Below are 16,994 nucleotides of genomic sequence, written 5' to 3' on the forward strand. Positions count from 1 at the left end.
TGAGTTACTGCAGCAGCAGTTGAAAAAGGAGTTCCACGTAAGGAGCTGTGCAAGCCTAAGGAAGATAGTCCCTTACAACTAAAAAATCCAGCCAGATAAAGCACAAAACAACAGAGAAAGGACAGGAAGTAACAAATAATTAGGAATCAAGAGAAACCAATGAAGTAACTTGCCCGAGGTCACACAAATGGGTCTGTGGTAGAACTTGGTGTCTTCTGAACCCATTCCCACAAAGAGTAACTTCCACATACCAGGAGCCGATTGCTTTCATCCACATCCATCCATTTAAATATTCTATGTAAAAGCAAACAGAAACACACCTCCCCAGAACTATCTTCAAATGCTAGCTTGGCATCCAGCAGTATTTTTGACCACGGACTGTGTCCTACCCACTCCTTCCCCCTTCGTAAAGCCAGCTGCTTTTTTTAGATTCTTAGCTTCTGTCTGAGGCTAAGCTCAAGTATCTGCTTTTCCTCTAGGAAAAGAAAACCATAACAAATCTAAACTCTGGAAAATCATCTCATACCTCTCGTTCTTGTGCAGCACTCCGCTACATGACAGGCGCTGAGCTTCAAGCAGAAACCAGGCAGTGTCAGACAGCAGGAGCGGCAGAGAAAGAAAGTCCTGACTTCAGGCATCAGACACATTCTGAGTCCCAGCACTGGCAGCTTTCCATTCACCCAGCGCTACGGAGCGGAGAGCAGCCGATCTGCCCTGGGAGATAATCTCGGCAGCACATCTGGTCTGAGCTCCACAACTCGGCATTAATTATGACTTGTGCAGAAAGCATTTGAAATATCCAATGAGATGCAGAGCTCCCCGGCTCCCTCCGCACAGGGAAGGCGAGAGGAGAAAGACAGGCAGGGAGGGGCTTGCCCACCCTCGAAGCTGCTGCCAATGTAAACAGCAGCTAAGTATGGGTCACAAGTTTTAACAAAGGCATCCCCCATCGGCTCTGTAATATATTCATGCTCTAATTGCTTGTCAGATCTATTCTAGATAGCTGGAAAAGCTGAGCAACAGTTGCTGTCTGCATGCCGAACTCTGGATCCCTTCCTGATACAGGCAATGTTGGTTGTGCTGCAGGCAACCTGGTGCCCTGGTCTGGCCCCTGATCTGCTTGCAAAGTACCAGAAGCAGAAACCTCATTTTGGAGGGGAACATCCCCCTATCTTAGCCTTTGTATCTCCACAGCTCTGGGACATGTTGCAAAATTTTACACAGCTCAGGAAAAGGTACAGTCTCTGACTTGTGCAGCATTTTCATTTTTACAGCCTCTGCTTTAGCCCTTTACAGTGAAGTTGTTTGATGATGAATACCTCAGCTGAATAACTGCTAGATGAAAGAACTACAACTTCCTTACATATGAACCAATCCCCAGGACTTACTTGCAAGAAAACATTCAACACCTCAGCTTTTGCTCTCTTAAGAAAAACACTTATCACACAATGTAAATACAGAGGTCAGACCTCTATCCCATTTACAAAATGCACTCATGTGACTGCAGATCTTCAGCAATCACCATCCACAACCTTTGCACTAAGCTTCTGGGGAACTTTATTGAGTTTGGATAACTTCATCTGCAGGGGGAAAAAAAAAAAGTTATCCCTGCCTGCAGCTCCTCATCTGCTTCTGTTATTAAAATATCACATATCTGGTCACTGTATAGACCACACTCATCAGAACTCAGTGGTTCACCACTTTCTTACTTATAGTTTTTTACACTGTGGCTCAGTTTGAACACACATGTCAAAGAGGTTACTGACCAATTAGTCAAGTTCCAGTCACCGAGACATTGTTCTACAACTTGGGAAAACTTGTTTTCAAATTCTGTTTCTACATTTCTGTTTTGACCAAAAGCTCCTGAATATATGACTCTCATTACAGGTGATGGCAGTACCAGGACCAAAAGCTCCAGTACTCGAATGGCAAAGTAGTAAGGTATTCCTTAGCTGTTCAGGGTATACCTTGAGTAGCAGGGTATTGCACAATTAGACACCAGACAACACACTAGACAGTATTTGAAGACCAATAAAGAATATTTAGAAAGTGATGGAGAATCATAAATTAAAGTTACAAATGAGATCCTGGGTATTCTTCACTCTTTTACTATGCTCTCTTCCCTTGTGGTGAACACAGCAGGCTGCAAGTTGGGGAAACCCTGCACTGGTTAGCAGGACCAATCCTCTTCTGAATGTCTGAGACACCATCAAGATTTTTGGCACTATTCCCTGGAAAAATGCCTCAAAATGTGTCACATCTGCTAATAACATCATGGAGCCTGGGACTCTGTTTGGGAGGGGAGCCCAGGAGATAGGAAATACAGACTTTTATTCTTCCATTCACTTATCCATTTCTGTCTTCCATCTCTCAAAATACAAGAACAAGGAGGTATGCAATGAAAAAGAAAGTAATTTTGTTTAACATGGGTGTTTTCATAGCCAAAGTATAATTAACCTGTGAAATTCACAGTCTTTCTGTGGCCAAGGACACGGCATGACTCAAAGCATAATTAGACTTCAATATAGCTTATAATACTGTGAGTTGTACAAGAGATGATGAAGATGATGTAAACTCATCTCCAGAAGAAGAGCAAACACAGCTCTCTGGTGAGAGAAAAAAGCTGGAGCACACGGTTGCTCGCACGAGCATCACAATGAAAGCAGAAAATGGCAGCTTCTTCAGTGTCATTCCCTGCACATAACTCTGCAGCTATAGGTGCCCCGTGAGAAGAAAGCAACATTGTACTGCATATCTGGACCATAGAAGGAGAGGGACCTGTTGGAGAGCATCCAGAGGGTCACAAACATGATCAAAGGGCTGGAGCACCTCTCCTACGAGGACAGGCTGAGATGGTTGAGGCTATTCAGCCTGGAGAAGAGAAGGCTCCAGAGACACCTTACAGCAGCCTTCCAGTACCTGAAGGAGGCTACAGGAAAGCTGTGCAGGGACTTTATACAAGGGCATGTGGTGACAGGACAAGGGGCAATGCTTTTAAATTACAGCAGGGTAGATGTAGATTAGACATTAGGAAAAAGTTCTCTACTATGAGGCTGGTGAAACACTGGAAGAGGTTCCCCAGAGAAGCTGTGGATGTCTCATCCCTGGAAGTGTTCAAGACCAGGCTGGATGAGGCTTTGAGCAACCTGATCTAGTGGGAGGTGTCCCTGCCCACGGCAGGGGGTTTGGAACTACGTGATCTTTAAGGTACCTTCCAACTCAAACCACTGTGTTAAAAATAATGACTTGGACTACAGACTATGATGAGACTAGAATAAAAAAAATCTCTATACATTTAATTTGTCTTCTGTGTTTTAAATTTCCAGGTCATACTTGAATTCTGCTTTCTCCGTTAACTATATGTCTCAAAAACGAAATCCAAGATTCACACATAATCACTGGATTGCAGGGGCTGCAGTCTCCAGGAGTATACTTGATACTGCAAGAATAGCAATAAAATCCAGAGAGCTGGCTATACTGCATATAAACTACTACCAAAATTTTCGCCTGGACATCTCCCCATACACATGTGTCAAGGAGAAAAGGGGTAATGGAGATTGAAGTCTATCTTTTCCCATTGGTGTAAATTTGTTTAGATGTAAAGACGTTTACCACTGGGTGGCTCTTATTTTCTAAAGAAGAACTTAGGTTTCTAAAAGTGTTTTGCTAGTAAATCTCACAGGAACTTGCTGCTGGGGAGCTGTAGGTATTTTCTTTCCTGGTGCCACTGTACGGAGAGAATCCTAGTAACACTCTCTTGAGCTAGCACCACCCCAATTGTTCTGCTGCAGGTACCAGAACAGGGAGAAAGCATCCTGCCTGGACACGTCATTACAAGCCTTGAGACTGGCTGGGAAGTTCACTACAGCTCACACAGCCTCTGAAAATCCAAGCATGTCTCTGTCTTGGCATCTAACTCGGGTCAAATTCAGTCTTGAATCTGGTTGCAACAGACAGGAATAGTGAACCTGCATGAACTCAGAAAATATTCCTCCTCATCTTTGATTGTGAGCAAACTTGTTGGCGTGCACAGCTCTAGCAAGTGCCCATAGGGTGTGGGTATTTTTAGATACTGGCTTACCCAGATTATTAGCTAACATACAGGTATACTCAAGCAGACCTGTCTGAGGGAGCTCAGATCTAGGAAATTTCTTTGTCTTTGTACAGAAAGAGCCTGATATCAAAGTTAGAATCAGAGCCAAAGTTCCCTAATTTTCAAGTTAATTGAAAGCCTTGCGCAGACTCATTTTATAACCCAGGCAAATGTAGGTGCTTGGACTTCTTCTTGTAACTGTTGAAAGCTGGCAGTGAAACGGCTACAGGTGGTTGGTCACCGAGCTGAACGCAGCAGGAAAGACTGGAACAGTATGTCTCCCGCACAGAAAAGTTTCTTTCCAGTTTCCTCCCTCTCCAAACACTTTGGACAGATTCTCCTCTGAACAAACTAGTGTCCCCACACCCCCTCCCCTGCTCTGGGCTGGTGTCTCAAACTTTACTGGTAAAATGAAATCTTTTGAAAATAAGCAGACTTCTGCTTGCAGACTGATAAACCAGTTCACCCTGGGTTAAAAGGTTAGCAAATAGCTATGTTCATATTTCTATCACAGTAGATTCTGCCTAACTTGTATGAAGCACCTTTCTGTCTCTAAAATATGTCAGGAAAGGAACTGACTGAGCAGTACTCTAAATTACCCTGCCATGGACTCTGACCAGTTTCTATTCTAAATTGAGGTTGTAACTGTTTGCTCACAGAGAAAAGATGATAAACAGACCTAAACATCCCTTAACCACAGCATTCTGAATCCAGAGCCAAACCCGTGTGTTTACTGGTCTATTTCTCTCTAAACAAAGGCAAGAAGCATTTATAGAACAAAACATCAAGAGTAACAAAAAATGCCTTTTAGCAAGCAGTGATTCAGACTAATGTGCCCTGTAAAACTTCTTTCTCCCCACAACGTAAGAACACCTTTTGCAGAACTTTTTATTTACTGACTCTTGCATATGCCTGTCTACATTTCATAGATAGCTTCCATAGACTTCACTGGAGCTATGTCTGTAGAAAGCATCTGAACAGCAGATCTTCTCTTTCAAGTGTGCTGCACATTGATGCTCCCACTGCACAGAAGCTTTTTAAAAAAATATCTGGGTGTTAGTAAGTAAAAAATAGTTGTGACATGGTGTAATTGCTGCCACCAGTGTCTTATCACTAGAGAAGGATGAGAATTCCAGCTATGGTTCAAATGCTAGGATCACAAAATCCGAAAACTGTTGCTGATCCTTGACTCTAGTACAGAATGAAATGAGGCACCAGGATTTCTGGCCATACTGGAACCTGGCAAGGCCAGTGATGTAAATTCACAACCAAAATTTAGAAGACCAGCCCCTTTTATCCATTCAGAAATCAAACAAACTTATGTCCTCAAGCCTACCCATATCCCAAGCCTGAGAGGCTGATAAGCTAAGCACTATCAGTCACTGAGAAGCAGGCAGGATCTCAACATGGAACATATGGGCACTTATCGAAATCAAACTTCACCATAAATATCTCTGTCAATCTGTAACCTGCAATTGTAAAACTCATTACTGAGTAAATCGTGTATGGTTTCACCTTGCTGCTTCCCCAAATTCAATCAGTGATGAAAATCTGTTAGCTATCCACTATCCACTTAAAATCCTCAGTCAATATAAAGCATAACTTAAACTGTCACCATCCAAATATTAGGTCATTGTCTAAGTTCTAGCAACAGCTGAACCTGACTGGCTGTTCTTGGGGAAAGGATAGCATTTAGCTCCAATCTGTAACGTGGATAAAACATTTCAGTATCTCTTCCATAAAAAAAAGGAACACTTCTAGAAGAGGCCAAGGGCTGCAATTCAGAAGGTAGGGAAAAGAAATTGCAAGACCAATTATATGACAACGGAGAAGAAAAAAAGGAATGACTGTGGGAGGTATAAAGGTAACCTTTAGAAAGGAAATAGGAAAAGAGAGACAGGCTGAATTTCTTCATTCACAGCTCCTAAATGGTTAAAATTGCAACTTGCAAGGAGCAGGCTACCATTCCCCTTCAGTAAGCACATATCCTCATAACACTTATCAAAGGACTAATACAGAGAAATTAAAATACTTGCCTGCAAGCTGAGAAACACCACAGGAACATGTTTGTCCCATTAATCATACACTGCCAGGATGTGCACTAAGAACCACCAGATTTTTGAAGACTGTCAGCTTTCAATGAATCTAAGGATTACCGGAAAGTAATGCCATGCAGCGTAGAAGGTGGTACTGGTCAGACTATGTGGTACAGGCAGTAGCCACCGACAATGTGACAAATGCACAGACACCATCACCTCTCCACAGCACTTAGCAGCTGAAGAGAGGAGGAAAATAGCTCTATCAAAGCAAACACAAGCCTCACCATATTTTATCTAAAGCTGGATTTCCTGTAGCAACACAAGGAGTATGAAGTTTATGACCCCTTCCAGAACTTTTTCTTTGATAGCCCAGGTGGACTTAAAGTCCAATGAACTCAACTGATTCTATTTGAAACCTGTTTATTACTTTTGTTTCCACATCTTGTAATAATGAGTTTCATAATTTAATCGTGTACTACATGAAATACATTTTTTCTTGGTTCAAATCTCATGACTGTACACTATTCAAATCTTCTTTATATTTGTAATTTTATCCATGAGACCTTCCTGTAATCTTCTCTTTTCCAAGACCCTTTTGAAGGTCATTTTGTTCAAGAAAGGCCTTTAGCTGGACAGATTTTACATCTTAATTGCTTATATAACCTCTGGAGCACAAGACCAATTTATGGAAGAGTACTAAGTGTATTAAGAATTCTGCCATAGCTTGAAAAACACTTCCTAGCACAAGTTTCACCCAAACAGAAACATTCCCATGTGACATTTCATTTTATCAAATCCGCATTTCCCAACCAAAAGACATTTCACCAAGCAAATCCAATGAAAAGCTTTACTTTGCTCACTTGCAAATGTAACAGAAGTCATTTCTATTTGTCATGTTTCTCTCTCTGCTGTTTGGTTGAGCCAAGGCACTGAGAAGGGTTCTTACTCAGCTGCCTGTCATTCCCCAGCTGTGGATACCTTCTCTTTGGTGCCTATGACTGTTCACACTAACATAGCATTACAGATTCTTCCACCTGATGGCAAACTGCATCATCCTTCAGAAGGCACTGGAAGTAAGCTGGTTAATGACAGGTGGAGATATAGCATCGCAGTCCAGAACTCGTGCTGCTGCCTCGGGTTTTTGAAAGCAGTAGCAGGGGAACTAGCTCTTCTGACAAGCCCTGACAAAGTACTCTGAGAACACCCGTTTCTGCTCTGCAATGCCCAGGCTACTGCATGGTCTACACTCAGAGTCCAGATAAGCTTGAGCACTAGTACTGAATATCGCTTAAAGCCTTTAGCCAGTAGCTTTAAATATATTCAAGGAGTGAACTAGAGAGATCTGAAAACTATGAATTTTATGTAGAAGTGGAGCAGCCATCTGGCTTCTTAAGGTGGGACCTTCAAAAATCAGTAAGGAACACCTTTTACCCTTGACATACTTTAGCTTAGCTTTTAGTTTTACACCCTTCCATCAAGAATTTATACACATCAATAATATCCACCCTGACCCCTCTCTCCTCTAGGCTACACAATCCCAGCCTTCTCAGCTTCTCTTAGTATTTCAGTTGCTGCTATCCTTGCATCATCTTAGTGGCCTTTCACTGGACACTCCAGCAAGCCCACGTCCTTCTTGACCTGGGGAGTCCAGAATTGGATAAAGCACTCCAGATGTGGTCTTACTAGTGCTGAGAGGAAGGCTCACCTCCCTCAACCTGCTCGTAATGCTTTTCCTAATGCAGCCCTGTAATTTGCTGGCATTCCTTGCCACAAGGGTGCATTGCTGGCTCATATTCAATTTGTTGTCCAATAGCATTGCAGGTGCTTCTCAGCAAAGCCACTTTTCAGACGGTCAGCTCCCACCATGAACTGTTGCTTAAGTTTATTCATCTCCAGGTGCAGGACTTCACGTTACTCTAGTAAGCTTTGTGGGGTTCCTGTCCACTCATTTTCCCAGCTTGTTAAGGCCCCTATGAATAACAGCACAACCATTCGATGCACCAACCATGTTGTAAGCAGTTTCAGCAGCAAGATCCACTCCCAACTTACTTTAGTTCTACTCTGTCTCTCTATATCCACAGGTGTACTCTTTGCTTATGATACCATTGCCTGCAGTAAGTGCAAACCAGCGCTTTCTCGTAGATAATTCATGCCTCCCCTGTCCTGGGCAGATATCTGAACTCATAACCCCCATCATCTTCCTCTTCCCTTGGTTGGGCTCATCTCCCAGCATGAAAACACTGAAGAGCAAACATTGATAAGCTGCACCAGGCGCCAGCTGTCTCTTTGCATAGATAATGGCACATACCAGGCACAACAAACACCCAGCATGACTCCACACACACCTGTGGAAGCCTGCACAAGGGAAGCTGACCCTGTCACCTAGCAAAGGGCCACCTTTTGGCCCAGCCAGGAATCCTACTTGAGACTGTCACTCTGTAAGAGCCCACTAGCCAAACAGGGAGCAGAAACCTCCTCTGTCTTCAAACTGGGCATATAACAGAAGCCATCTCCCTCTTCTTCATTACTATGGTACATTAGAATGTCAAAATCACTGATACAATTTTATTCTTATGATGCTCTTGCTGGAAAATACTCATCTTACAGATAGAGAAATTAAATTCAGACTCACAAGACAACATTATATCCTAGCTCCTAAACAGTCTGGGATCCTGGCGGACATGCATCTAACACCAATATCTGACCCTTCAAAACAGTCATGTTTTGCTTTCATGCAGATATTACCTGAAAGACAGTTACTCATCTAAAAAAAGATTCCTAATTAGGTCTCTGTAGGACTATTCTTCCATTACCCATACTGACACTGAACCAGGTATTAAATTACACCTCAGGGACTTGTCCCTCAGTGTGCAGCTCTCTCCTAATGCAAGACATCTGCACAGGGCCCTGGTTGCCAGCAAACACATTCTCTGCGCTGTTTTGCTGGCAGAAGAAGAGAGAATTCACACCTCATGGTTTATCTATATGAAGAAGAGGACTGGTATTAATAATAGCAGAGTGGCTTCCTCAGTGGACATTTCTTTAGAGCCCATTGGTGAAAAAGTAACTATTCATCCTGAATTGAGAAACAACTCAAGCTCTTGCAGCACAATTATTTTGTCATGGGGTAAAGCTCTCTCTGTGCTTGCCTAAGGGAAGCACATGCCTTTCAACCGCTTCACCTCTCCTCCATCACAAGGAACTGATGAAAGCTTGGGCTGATGAGGAGGAGAAATTAGGACAAAGTAAAGGAGAAAAAAGGGGCTGTGACATGCACTTCTGGCAGAGGAGCAAGGAATTGCTCATGGCAAGAAAGAATATGTAAACAGAAGAAAACAAACACAAGTATAACATAAGATTAACATGGAATGATTCTGTCCCCATGCACTGCTGGTCCTGTGCTGAGTTGTGAGAGAGAGCTTAGCTTTCACTCAGGCACCAAAAAACTTGGCTTTTATGGTTCATGATCCAAAATTCAGTCCTAAGCATATTATGGTTTACATCTGCTGTAGGTCAAAAATGAGGAAGGCATGCCAACCGAGACATGAGCAGATGGAAAGGGATTTCCTTCAAGTAGATGTATTTCTTCAGACTAGAAGTACAGGCGCACGATAGGTGTTCAGAGTGAGGAATGACCTCCTCTCCACTCTCCACTTTCAATGTATCCACCTTTGGAGGACACTGGCAAGCTCACTCCACAAACCCTTTGCATTTAGCACAATGGCTCTGCTACAATCACTTCACATTAAAGAGCAGCTGCAGAACAGCATGTCTGTAGGGCACAGAAGGACTCCACATAAACTTTCAGTAGTGTAAACTCAGAACAAAATTTGTTCATCATGGAGGTAAAAAGGACCATAGGGAACAGTTTTAATCACCCTCTGTTCAAATGTGCTCCAAAACACACTTTTATTAAATCGCTGTTATAAACTCTATTTTTAAAGACATCATCAAAACATGTAGAGTGCTCTCAAATCTCAGTTTACAAAACCTTCTGCTCCAAATGAGATGGACTAGACTCAAGAATTTAGGAGCCTGAAACTCAGGGAAACTTGTTAGAAATTACTTTCTCCATAAACAAGACAGCTTGTCTTCAAAAGGCTTAGGAACTCTCAGATTTTATTTTAAGGCCACATTTGAAGTGTATTTCAAAGCTCATGTTCCATATGGCTTTTAAGCCTGAATGTGTCTCCTATTAATAATTTGGGATCCTCAACAGCTTTGGAGAGTTTTATGTTTTATTTTTAAAAGCCTCTGCTGTTCACCTTTAAACATAGTTCATGTGCCCACATCAACATGTAAGAAGATACGCTCAACCTTTTTGATTTCTATTTCTTCAATACATAAGCAAAGATTAAAGTGTGGCTAAGCTTCCCCTTTTATCTTGGCGTAATTCATTTTCACACCATATCAACATTCGCCAGGGCTGGGTATTTACATATTAATAATGAAGCCTGCTTTTTAATTCCTTCTCCCATTCCTTTAGCTTCATATATTAAAAAGTGTCGATAGATAAGTCTTGGCTCCCAAATTAGTGGCAGTAGCAAAGCAGAGTTCAAATTATTCAGTTAAAACATAGAGACAGCTATGTTTATTGTCCTCCCACATTTGAGCTAAGCTGGGATTTCACTCAAAGAAATTGCCCTGCTCTGATTTTGATGCAGGAAGAGTAGGTTTGACCATTTTCCCAAACTGGCTAAAACCATTTGGAAACAACAGTCTGAATATCTTAAAGATCTTAACTATTTCCTAGTTATTGGTGTTCCTATAATCTGTGAAGTGCAAATAGACTGAGAATACAGCTCCATGGCTTCTTTGAGCCAATTTATGTGTGGGTTGCAGTCAGAATAAACAAGCATGTCCCTTCCACCTCATCATCTGTCCTTCACCTCATCATCTCTTCCCACTGGCCTCATTGTGTTGGAACTAGTAGTCCTGAAGCTGCATGGTTATCTGGGCCAGGGAGCCAATCCACCTACAAACTAATCCTCCCCCTTTCTTTTCCTGCCAGGTCATTTCATACTGGGGACTGGTTAGCTCAGTCATTTGAGCGTAGTGCTAGCAACGCTAAGGTTGCGGGTTCGATTCCTGTTTGGTCACCATGTGTTGCCTGATCTAGTCGACAGGTGGCTCCCCTGGCAGCAGGGAGGCTGGATTAAAATGATCTCTAAGGTCCCTTCCAGCTTAGGCCATTCTATGATTCTGCACAGCTGCATAACCACTAGTATTAGCAGAAAGGAACACATGGTTGCAAGGTGGGAAAAGATCACTACTCGCAGCAGTTAGCACTCCAGTCAGCTCAGAGGAGCAATGAAATCATAGCATAAGAATCTGTTCATGCAGCTTGGACTACAAAGCAAGCATAGCCAAGCTAGCTTTAGACCCATACATCTTAGGGCAGAGAGCTTAGGCCAGGCTGACCACACAGGATATACCCATGTTCTTGGGTAGTTTTTATCCACAGACAGAGAAAAATCATCAATACACAACTGCAAGTCTTTCTAGCCCTGCAAACAACAGTGCTTCTCTTGTACAGAGCTTAAGCCAGCTCTCACCAACAGCTGAAATAGCCTTTACACTGACATTGATGGAACTAGATCAAATCTGCACTATATGAAAATAGCAACAAACAGCAGCTGCTGTATTCCCCCCTTCACCGCTGTATTCCCCCCTGTGCTGCCCTGCTCCCACATTCTCACAATTATACTCTATGTTTTTTAATATCTCATAAAGTCCCAGTTCCTGGAATCAAACATAAGAGTATCTGCCTCATTTAAAGGAAGAACAAAATGTTACCTGGTAGCTTTACAGAAAACTTTAGAGGTACAGCAGAAGAGTTGATTAATTAGGACAACACTGCTCCATAAAGAAACAAACATAAAAAGAAATCCATCCCTACCTTTACACCATCCTCATGTTTTTGTTTTTAAAATCTTAGGATTTGTAATGATCTACCGTTTTAATACTTAAAAAAAAGATGCTTGCTCTGTACCTATTCCAAGAGTCTGACAAAACATCAACACTACCAAGAAAGAAGCCAAACTTGCACAGATACCAGCAGTGCTGACAACATCATGCCCTAAATAAGGAGGCTGTTGCTAGAACGTGTACCATTTGTCATAACCGAATATCTCGTTTTTCCTCACAGTATTTATTTGCTGCACATAGCAAAGCCGTAAAGTATGTAAGATTCACTACAAGTGGCCACAGAAATACTGTCTCTGAGATTCTGAGAGTTCTGATGAAGGAACTGCAGGGACTTGCACTGAACTCACTAGAGTCTAGAGAATCCTTCACTGTGGACTGGACTTCAGAAGGAAAGCAAAACAAGCATATGCACATATTTGGGGAGAAATCATGATAGAGCAGTTTCTATTAGTGAAGAGGGCTGGTTCTGCCCACAGCACAACAGCATTGCATGCAACTTCTCAGAATCAGGTACAAGCTGTCTTCTGTACGTGCACTCTTTTGGCTAAGTGTAAGAAGGACCTAGGAAAAATTACATCATTGGTAGAGACTGTATATCCTCCAGACAAACCAAATGCTGCCACACAGAGATTCAAAATTATAAGAGTCACTGAAAAGATTAAAAAAAAAATCCAGGATAAAAGTTTCTGACTTCTTAGTGATCCTGTGGTATTTGAGCCTCCCTCAATTGCATCAAGGTTGCTTTTTTTTTTCCCTAGTAACTTCATTTCAGCAAAAGTAATTGTATTACCTAACCTTTATGTGGCACTTTTTTATCTGTACCAGTCTAAAGAGGTCAATATCACTATCTGCATACGATACTGGTATTTGAGTGATCTCCATCAATGGCACACAAGTCACTTCAAAGTGTAGTGTCCTGTACCAACAGTGAAACTGAAAAAACACCTCCAACCTAATCTACTAACCTGAGAATCTGAAGACTGTGGTACAGTACCAACACTGAGAGTGTGGACTTTTTGTTCATTTTAACTACAGGAATCATCAACAGCTCTATGACCTTACCGCTATTCATTCAGTCTGACTGTTGTTCTTCCTCAGGCTGTATTCCTCACCGTCTTCTCATCAGGGCTCTATACTAGTCAGATGAAAAATTTTGCTGTCTCTGGCTGTATGGAGGTTAAAGATGGGCATCTGCCCTTGTGGTAGAAAACGGAGATAAGTGGCCACACTCCTGTACATCCATAAGGACAAGAAAGGTCCACAGAATAGTTCATAACTAGCTGTAAAAAACTGAGTACTGACAACAGTGATACATTTATTATCACCACCTATTTCTGACTATGAGTCAGTTATAAGGTCTAGAGGTGCCCTCTCCTCCTATTCCCTTCCATCCCCTGGCAAAAAAAAAAAAAATTAAAATAAAATCAAACCAATCTCCTTGCTGCAAAACACTTCAGACAATCAAGAGCTTATCTAGGCATCTCAGTGATTTTACAGTGTTACACGTATCCTAGTATCACAAGAATATGTTTTACCTTGAGGCAAATGTTTTAATTTATGTGCATGTGAGCTATTTGCAATACCTCCACCAAATGGAGCCCATATAACCCGTCGGATGGCTTTCACCCAATCTTCCATCTCATTCTGGGAATTAGCCATGAGCAGGAAAGCCTCATGATTGACAGGTATCTTTTCCCGGTCCCCCGCACCACCTGAAAGAAAGAATATAAATCTCTTTTAGCATCTAGTTCAGAAGAGACCAATAAATGTTTAAAAACACCAAAAGTCTGGGTCAAAGTGATCAGATGATTATTTTAATTGAACAGTTTTATACACAATTCCTACTCGTGTGCTGCAGCACCCACAAAGCACAGGTTGGTAGAAGATCGAAGCAGAAGCGTAAAATGAATATTTCCAGTGTGGAAACCTTGAGATTTTGTACCTGCTGTCCAGCAATAAGCAATGCGAAAACATATGCTGTAAGACTCCTCACAAAGACTACGAAATCAATTCCACATATCTGTGCTGGGGTATCGAGAGACTATTATCCAAAAGCAGGACTAAGTGAATCTTAGACATTCATTGCTTGAGATGCAGAAGTCGCAAGATCATCCACTTTTCCCAGCTCTCCGGGAATTTCTAGTCTCAGTAAAAAGTCACATTCTGATTTTGGATCCAACTCAAAAGAAATGTTTTAAAGAAGAGTTAAGACTTGGGGATAGGAATCTGACTCTCCCACTTGAAGTGAGAGCTTTAGAGCTAAAAATTTTGTTATGCAATATCTCAGAAAAATACTGACCAGAATACCAAATGCATCAAGATTGTCATACGCATCTGCCACTTCTGGATAACTCCAAGACTTAAAACATTTTCACCCTTCTCTTCCGGTTTTCTTTTAGGTCAGCACCCACTTCAGTCAGTTTAAATCTTTATTGTTTCAGAGCTGAAAACAACCTAATGAGAGTCACATAAATACATAAAAGCTTTATTTGAACAGCCTCAGTATAAAGAGACTACTGATCCTACCCAACACAGCAGCTGCATCACTAGTGGCCTGGAGCTTCTCCATCACCATGGAAACTGCCTTTGGCTTTTCTGCAGAGATTATGTTTTTGCTGTCGTGTCACTGTCATTTCCATGCTTATATGGCTTTCAGTACCTACTGGCAAGCTAAAGCTGTCAGCCTAGGCTGAGCAGCTGAGATTGGTTGTCCATGGAATTCAGAGATAAGAGCTCGACGAAGCTATGTGGTGGTTTCTGCAGAGCGTGTGCTTCCTAAATCCTCGCTAATCTAGGGAAAAGAGCAAGCTGGGAGCTGCCTGCAAGCCAAGGAAGTACTTGTTCTTACTCTTGTTTCCTGGCCTAGACACACTCATATGCTGATTTGCAAAGTAAAAAGGGTAAAGTGAGATGTGTTGGGAAGGATTTCGTGGCTCCCTGAGGAGCAATTCACTGAACTGGGAAAGTGAGGCAGTTTTTCAGTAAGGAGAGAGACAACAGCCACCTGGACCTAGGCATGCAGCTTAAGACAAAAAAGCCACAATACTTTCTCCATACACGTAACCAAATTCTGCTTCTTTTGTCACAGCATCCTCTCAGACAATCTCTCATTTTGATTTTACTGAATGCTTCATTATCCTTTAGATATATGAAGCAGAACAGCTCTCTAGCTCAAGGATAGGTTGCAGGCATCTGAATAGATCAATGTTCCATCATACTACACTGCAAGGAGGACATACCTCATCCTTTGCATACAGAACTGCCAGAGCAGGAAACAACAGCCTGTGAAACTCCTGTCACAGCCTAATTCTTTTACCAACATACTCAGCCTCATGATGCAAGCAGAGGTCATGAGGTCTAATTCTTGTGCTTTACCTGACAGGTAAGGCACAACCAAATGTCTTACACGATAGCAGGAGAGTGTTTTCACAGCCCCCAGCACACATCAGAAACAGCAGTTCAGGATATGGCATCTGGCAGATACATGGCCTGAGCTCAAGCTAGCCCTTCAAAGGAATTAAACAGTCTCAAAAAAACACACGTACCCACGAACAAATGAGCTTTGTCAAGGTGAAACACAGGTCCTGTTCTTAAATTTAAAGGGACTCAGCTGAGATCTTGCCCACCCAAGCCATGAAGGACAAAGAGAGACTAGAATCCTAGATTAGAATTAATTATGAACTGCAAACTTAGAACAGCTAAACTAGCCCATACAAAGATTGCTATATGGAGCATAATAAGCAGAGAAGAATGTCAACTACTTCTTACTGAACTTCTGCAGAAGTGATGTTTCAGCATCTTCCCACTGGATCACTGTACCACAGGGACCTGACTACAGGTCCCCTTCCCTTAAGATGTTACTCTAGAGCAGCCAGCTACCTTCTGAACCTTCATGGGCCTTTTTCACGCAAGCATTTAGGGAAAAAAGGTTATACTTCTATTCGAATCTGTAAAAAGTAAAAACAGGATGGGAAAAAACCTGATTCCTATGCATGCTAGAGGTAAGACTCTGCCAAAAACTACATACAGCTCTTTCATGGTTGGCTTTCCCCCCTAAAACTTTAAATAGGAGCAAAGCAATGACCCCACAAGCTGCCTGTGGGAGAATCAGTAGCGTCTAGTCACATAAGTGCAAGCAAATGAAGACAACTCCATGCGCAGGAGCTAGCTTAGAGACAATAAGGCACTTCAGAAATGCTTCTTACAGAAAGTCTCATATGTTAGCATGATGTGAATACACAGAGGCAGAGCACGCAGACCCATCTATAAACTGTTCTGGTTTTATGTAACATTTTAATCATGCTTCCTTCCACAGATGGCTGGTTCTTGGACTACATCCTTGAGGCAATAAGTAGAACTAGAGTTCCCTGAAGGGGAGAGTTCAGACACGTCTCTCTACATTGTTGTAACATTCAACAGATTTTAAGTCTTAGTAGTCATAAGAATGAGAAACAGCTAAATTTAAAAACAAACAGATAAAAAAACCAAACACCACCCACCCCCCCAAAACACAAATACAAATGAAGCGATGCCACATACACCTTCTTCACAATTTCAGAATCTTACTCTAAATTGGATCTGAGTTGTCAACATAAACACCATATCAACTCAAAAATTTTAGTCTTTAGGAATTGTTTTAAGAAACCAATTTTAAACCTTCCTGCCTAGAAAGAGTTGAATTTTAGTTTTGCCTCTCACAGCAATATGAAGGCACATTCAGATACTGCATTCAAACCTCTTTTCCACTACTACCGGAGCTCCAGCCCTTACTATGGTTACCGTTAGACTCCACTCCTGAAAGCACACAAGCACTGCTTCTACTGCATGAATCAAACAGGGCGCTGACTACTCAGCACCAAGATACAGAGGAATCTGCTAACAATTTTGAGAGACAAGGTCTTTTCTTTCCTTTAAGCAGAACTTGTCACTCATCT

General features: G+C 42.0%; 1 protein-coding gene across 1 annotated transcript in view; it reads right to left on the reverse strand.

The window, feature by feature from the left end:
- ARHGAP22 (Rho GTPase activating protein 22) overlaps positions 1-13,788 on the reverse strand; it is a 37,461-nt gene extending 23,673 nt beyond the window's left edge. The window contains exon 1 of the mRNA XM_009864920.1: positions 13,644-13,788. Within this exon, the coding sequence (XP_009863222.1) occupies positions 13,644-13,719 (76 nt within the window). The 5' untranslated portion in view covers positions 13,720-13,788. The remainder of the gene's footprint in view (positions 1-13,643) is intronic.
- Between the last annotated feature and the right edge of the window lie 3,206 nt (positions 13,789-16,994).

The sequence above is a fragment of the Apaloderma vittatum genome, unplaced genomic scaffold, assembly GCF_000703405.1.
Source record: "Apaloderma vittatum isolate BGI_N311 unplaced genomic scaffold, ASM70340v1 scaffold9412, whole genome shotgun sequence".
Taxonomy (NCBI): Eukaryota; Metazoa; Chordata; class Aves; order Trogoniformes; family Trogonidae; genus Apaloderma; species Apaloderma vittatum.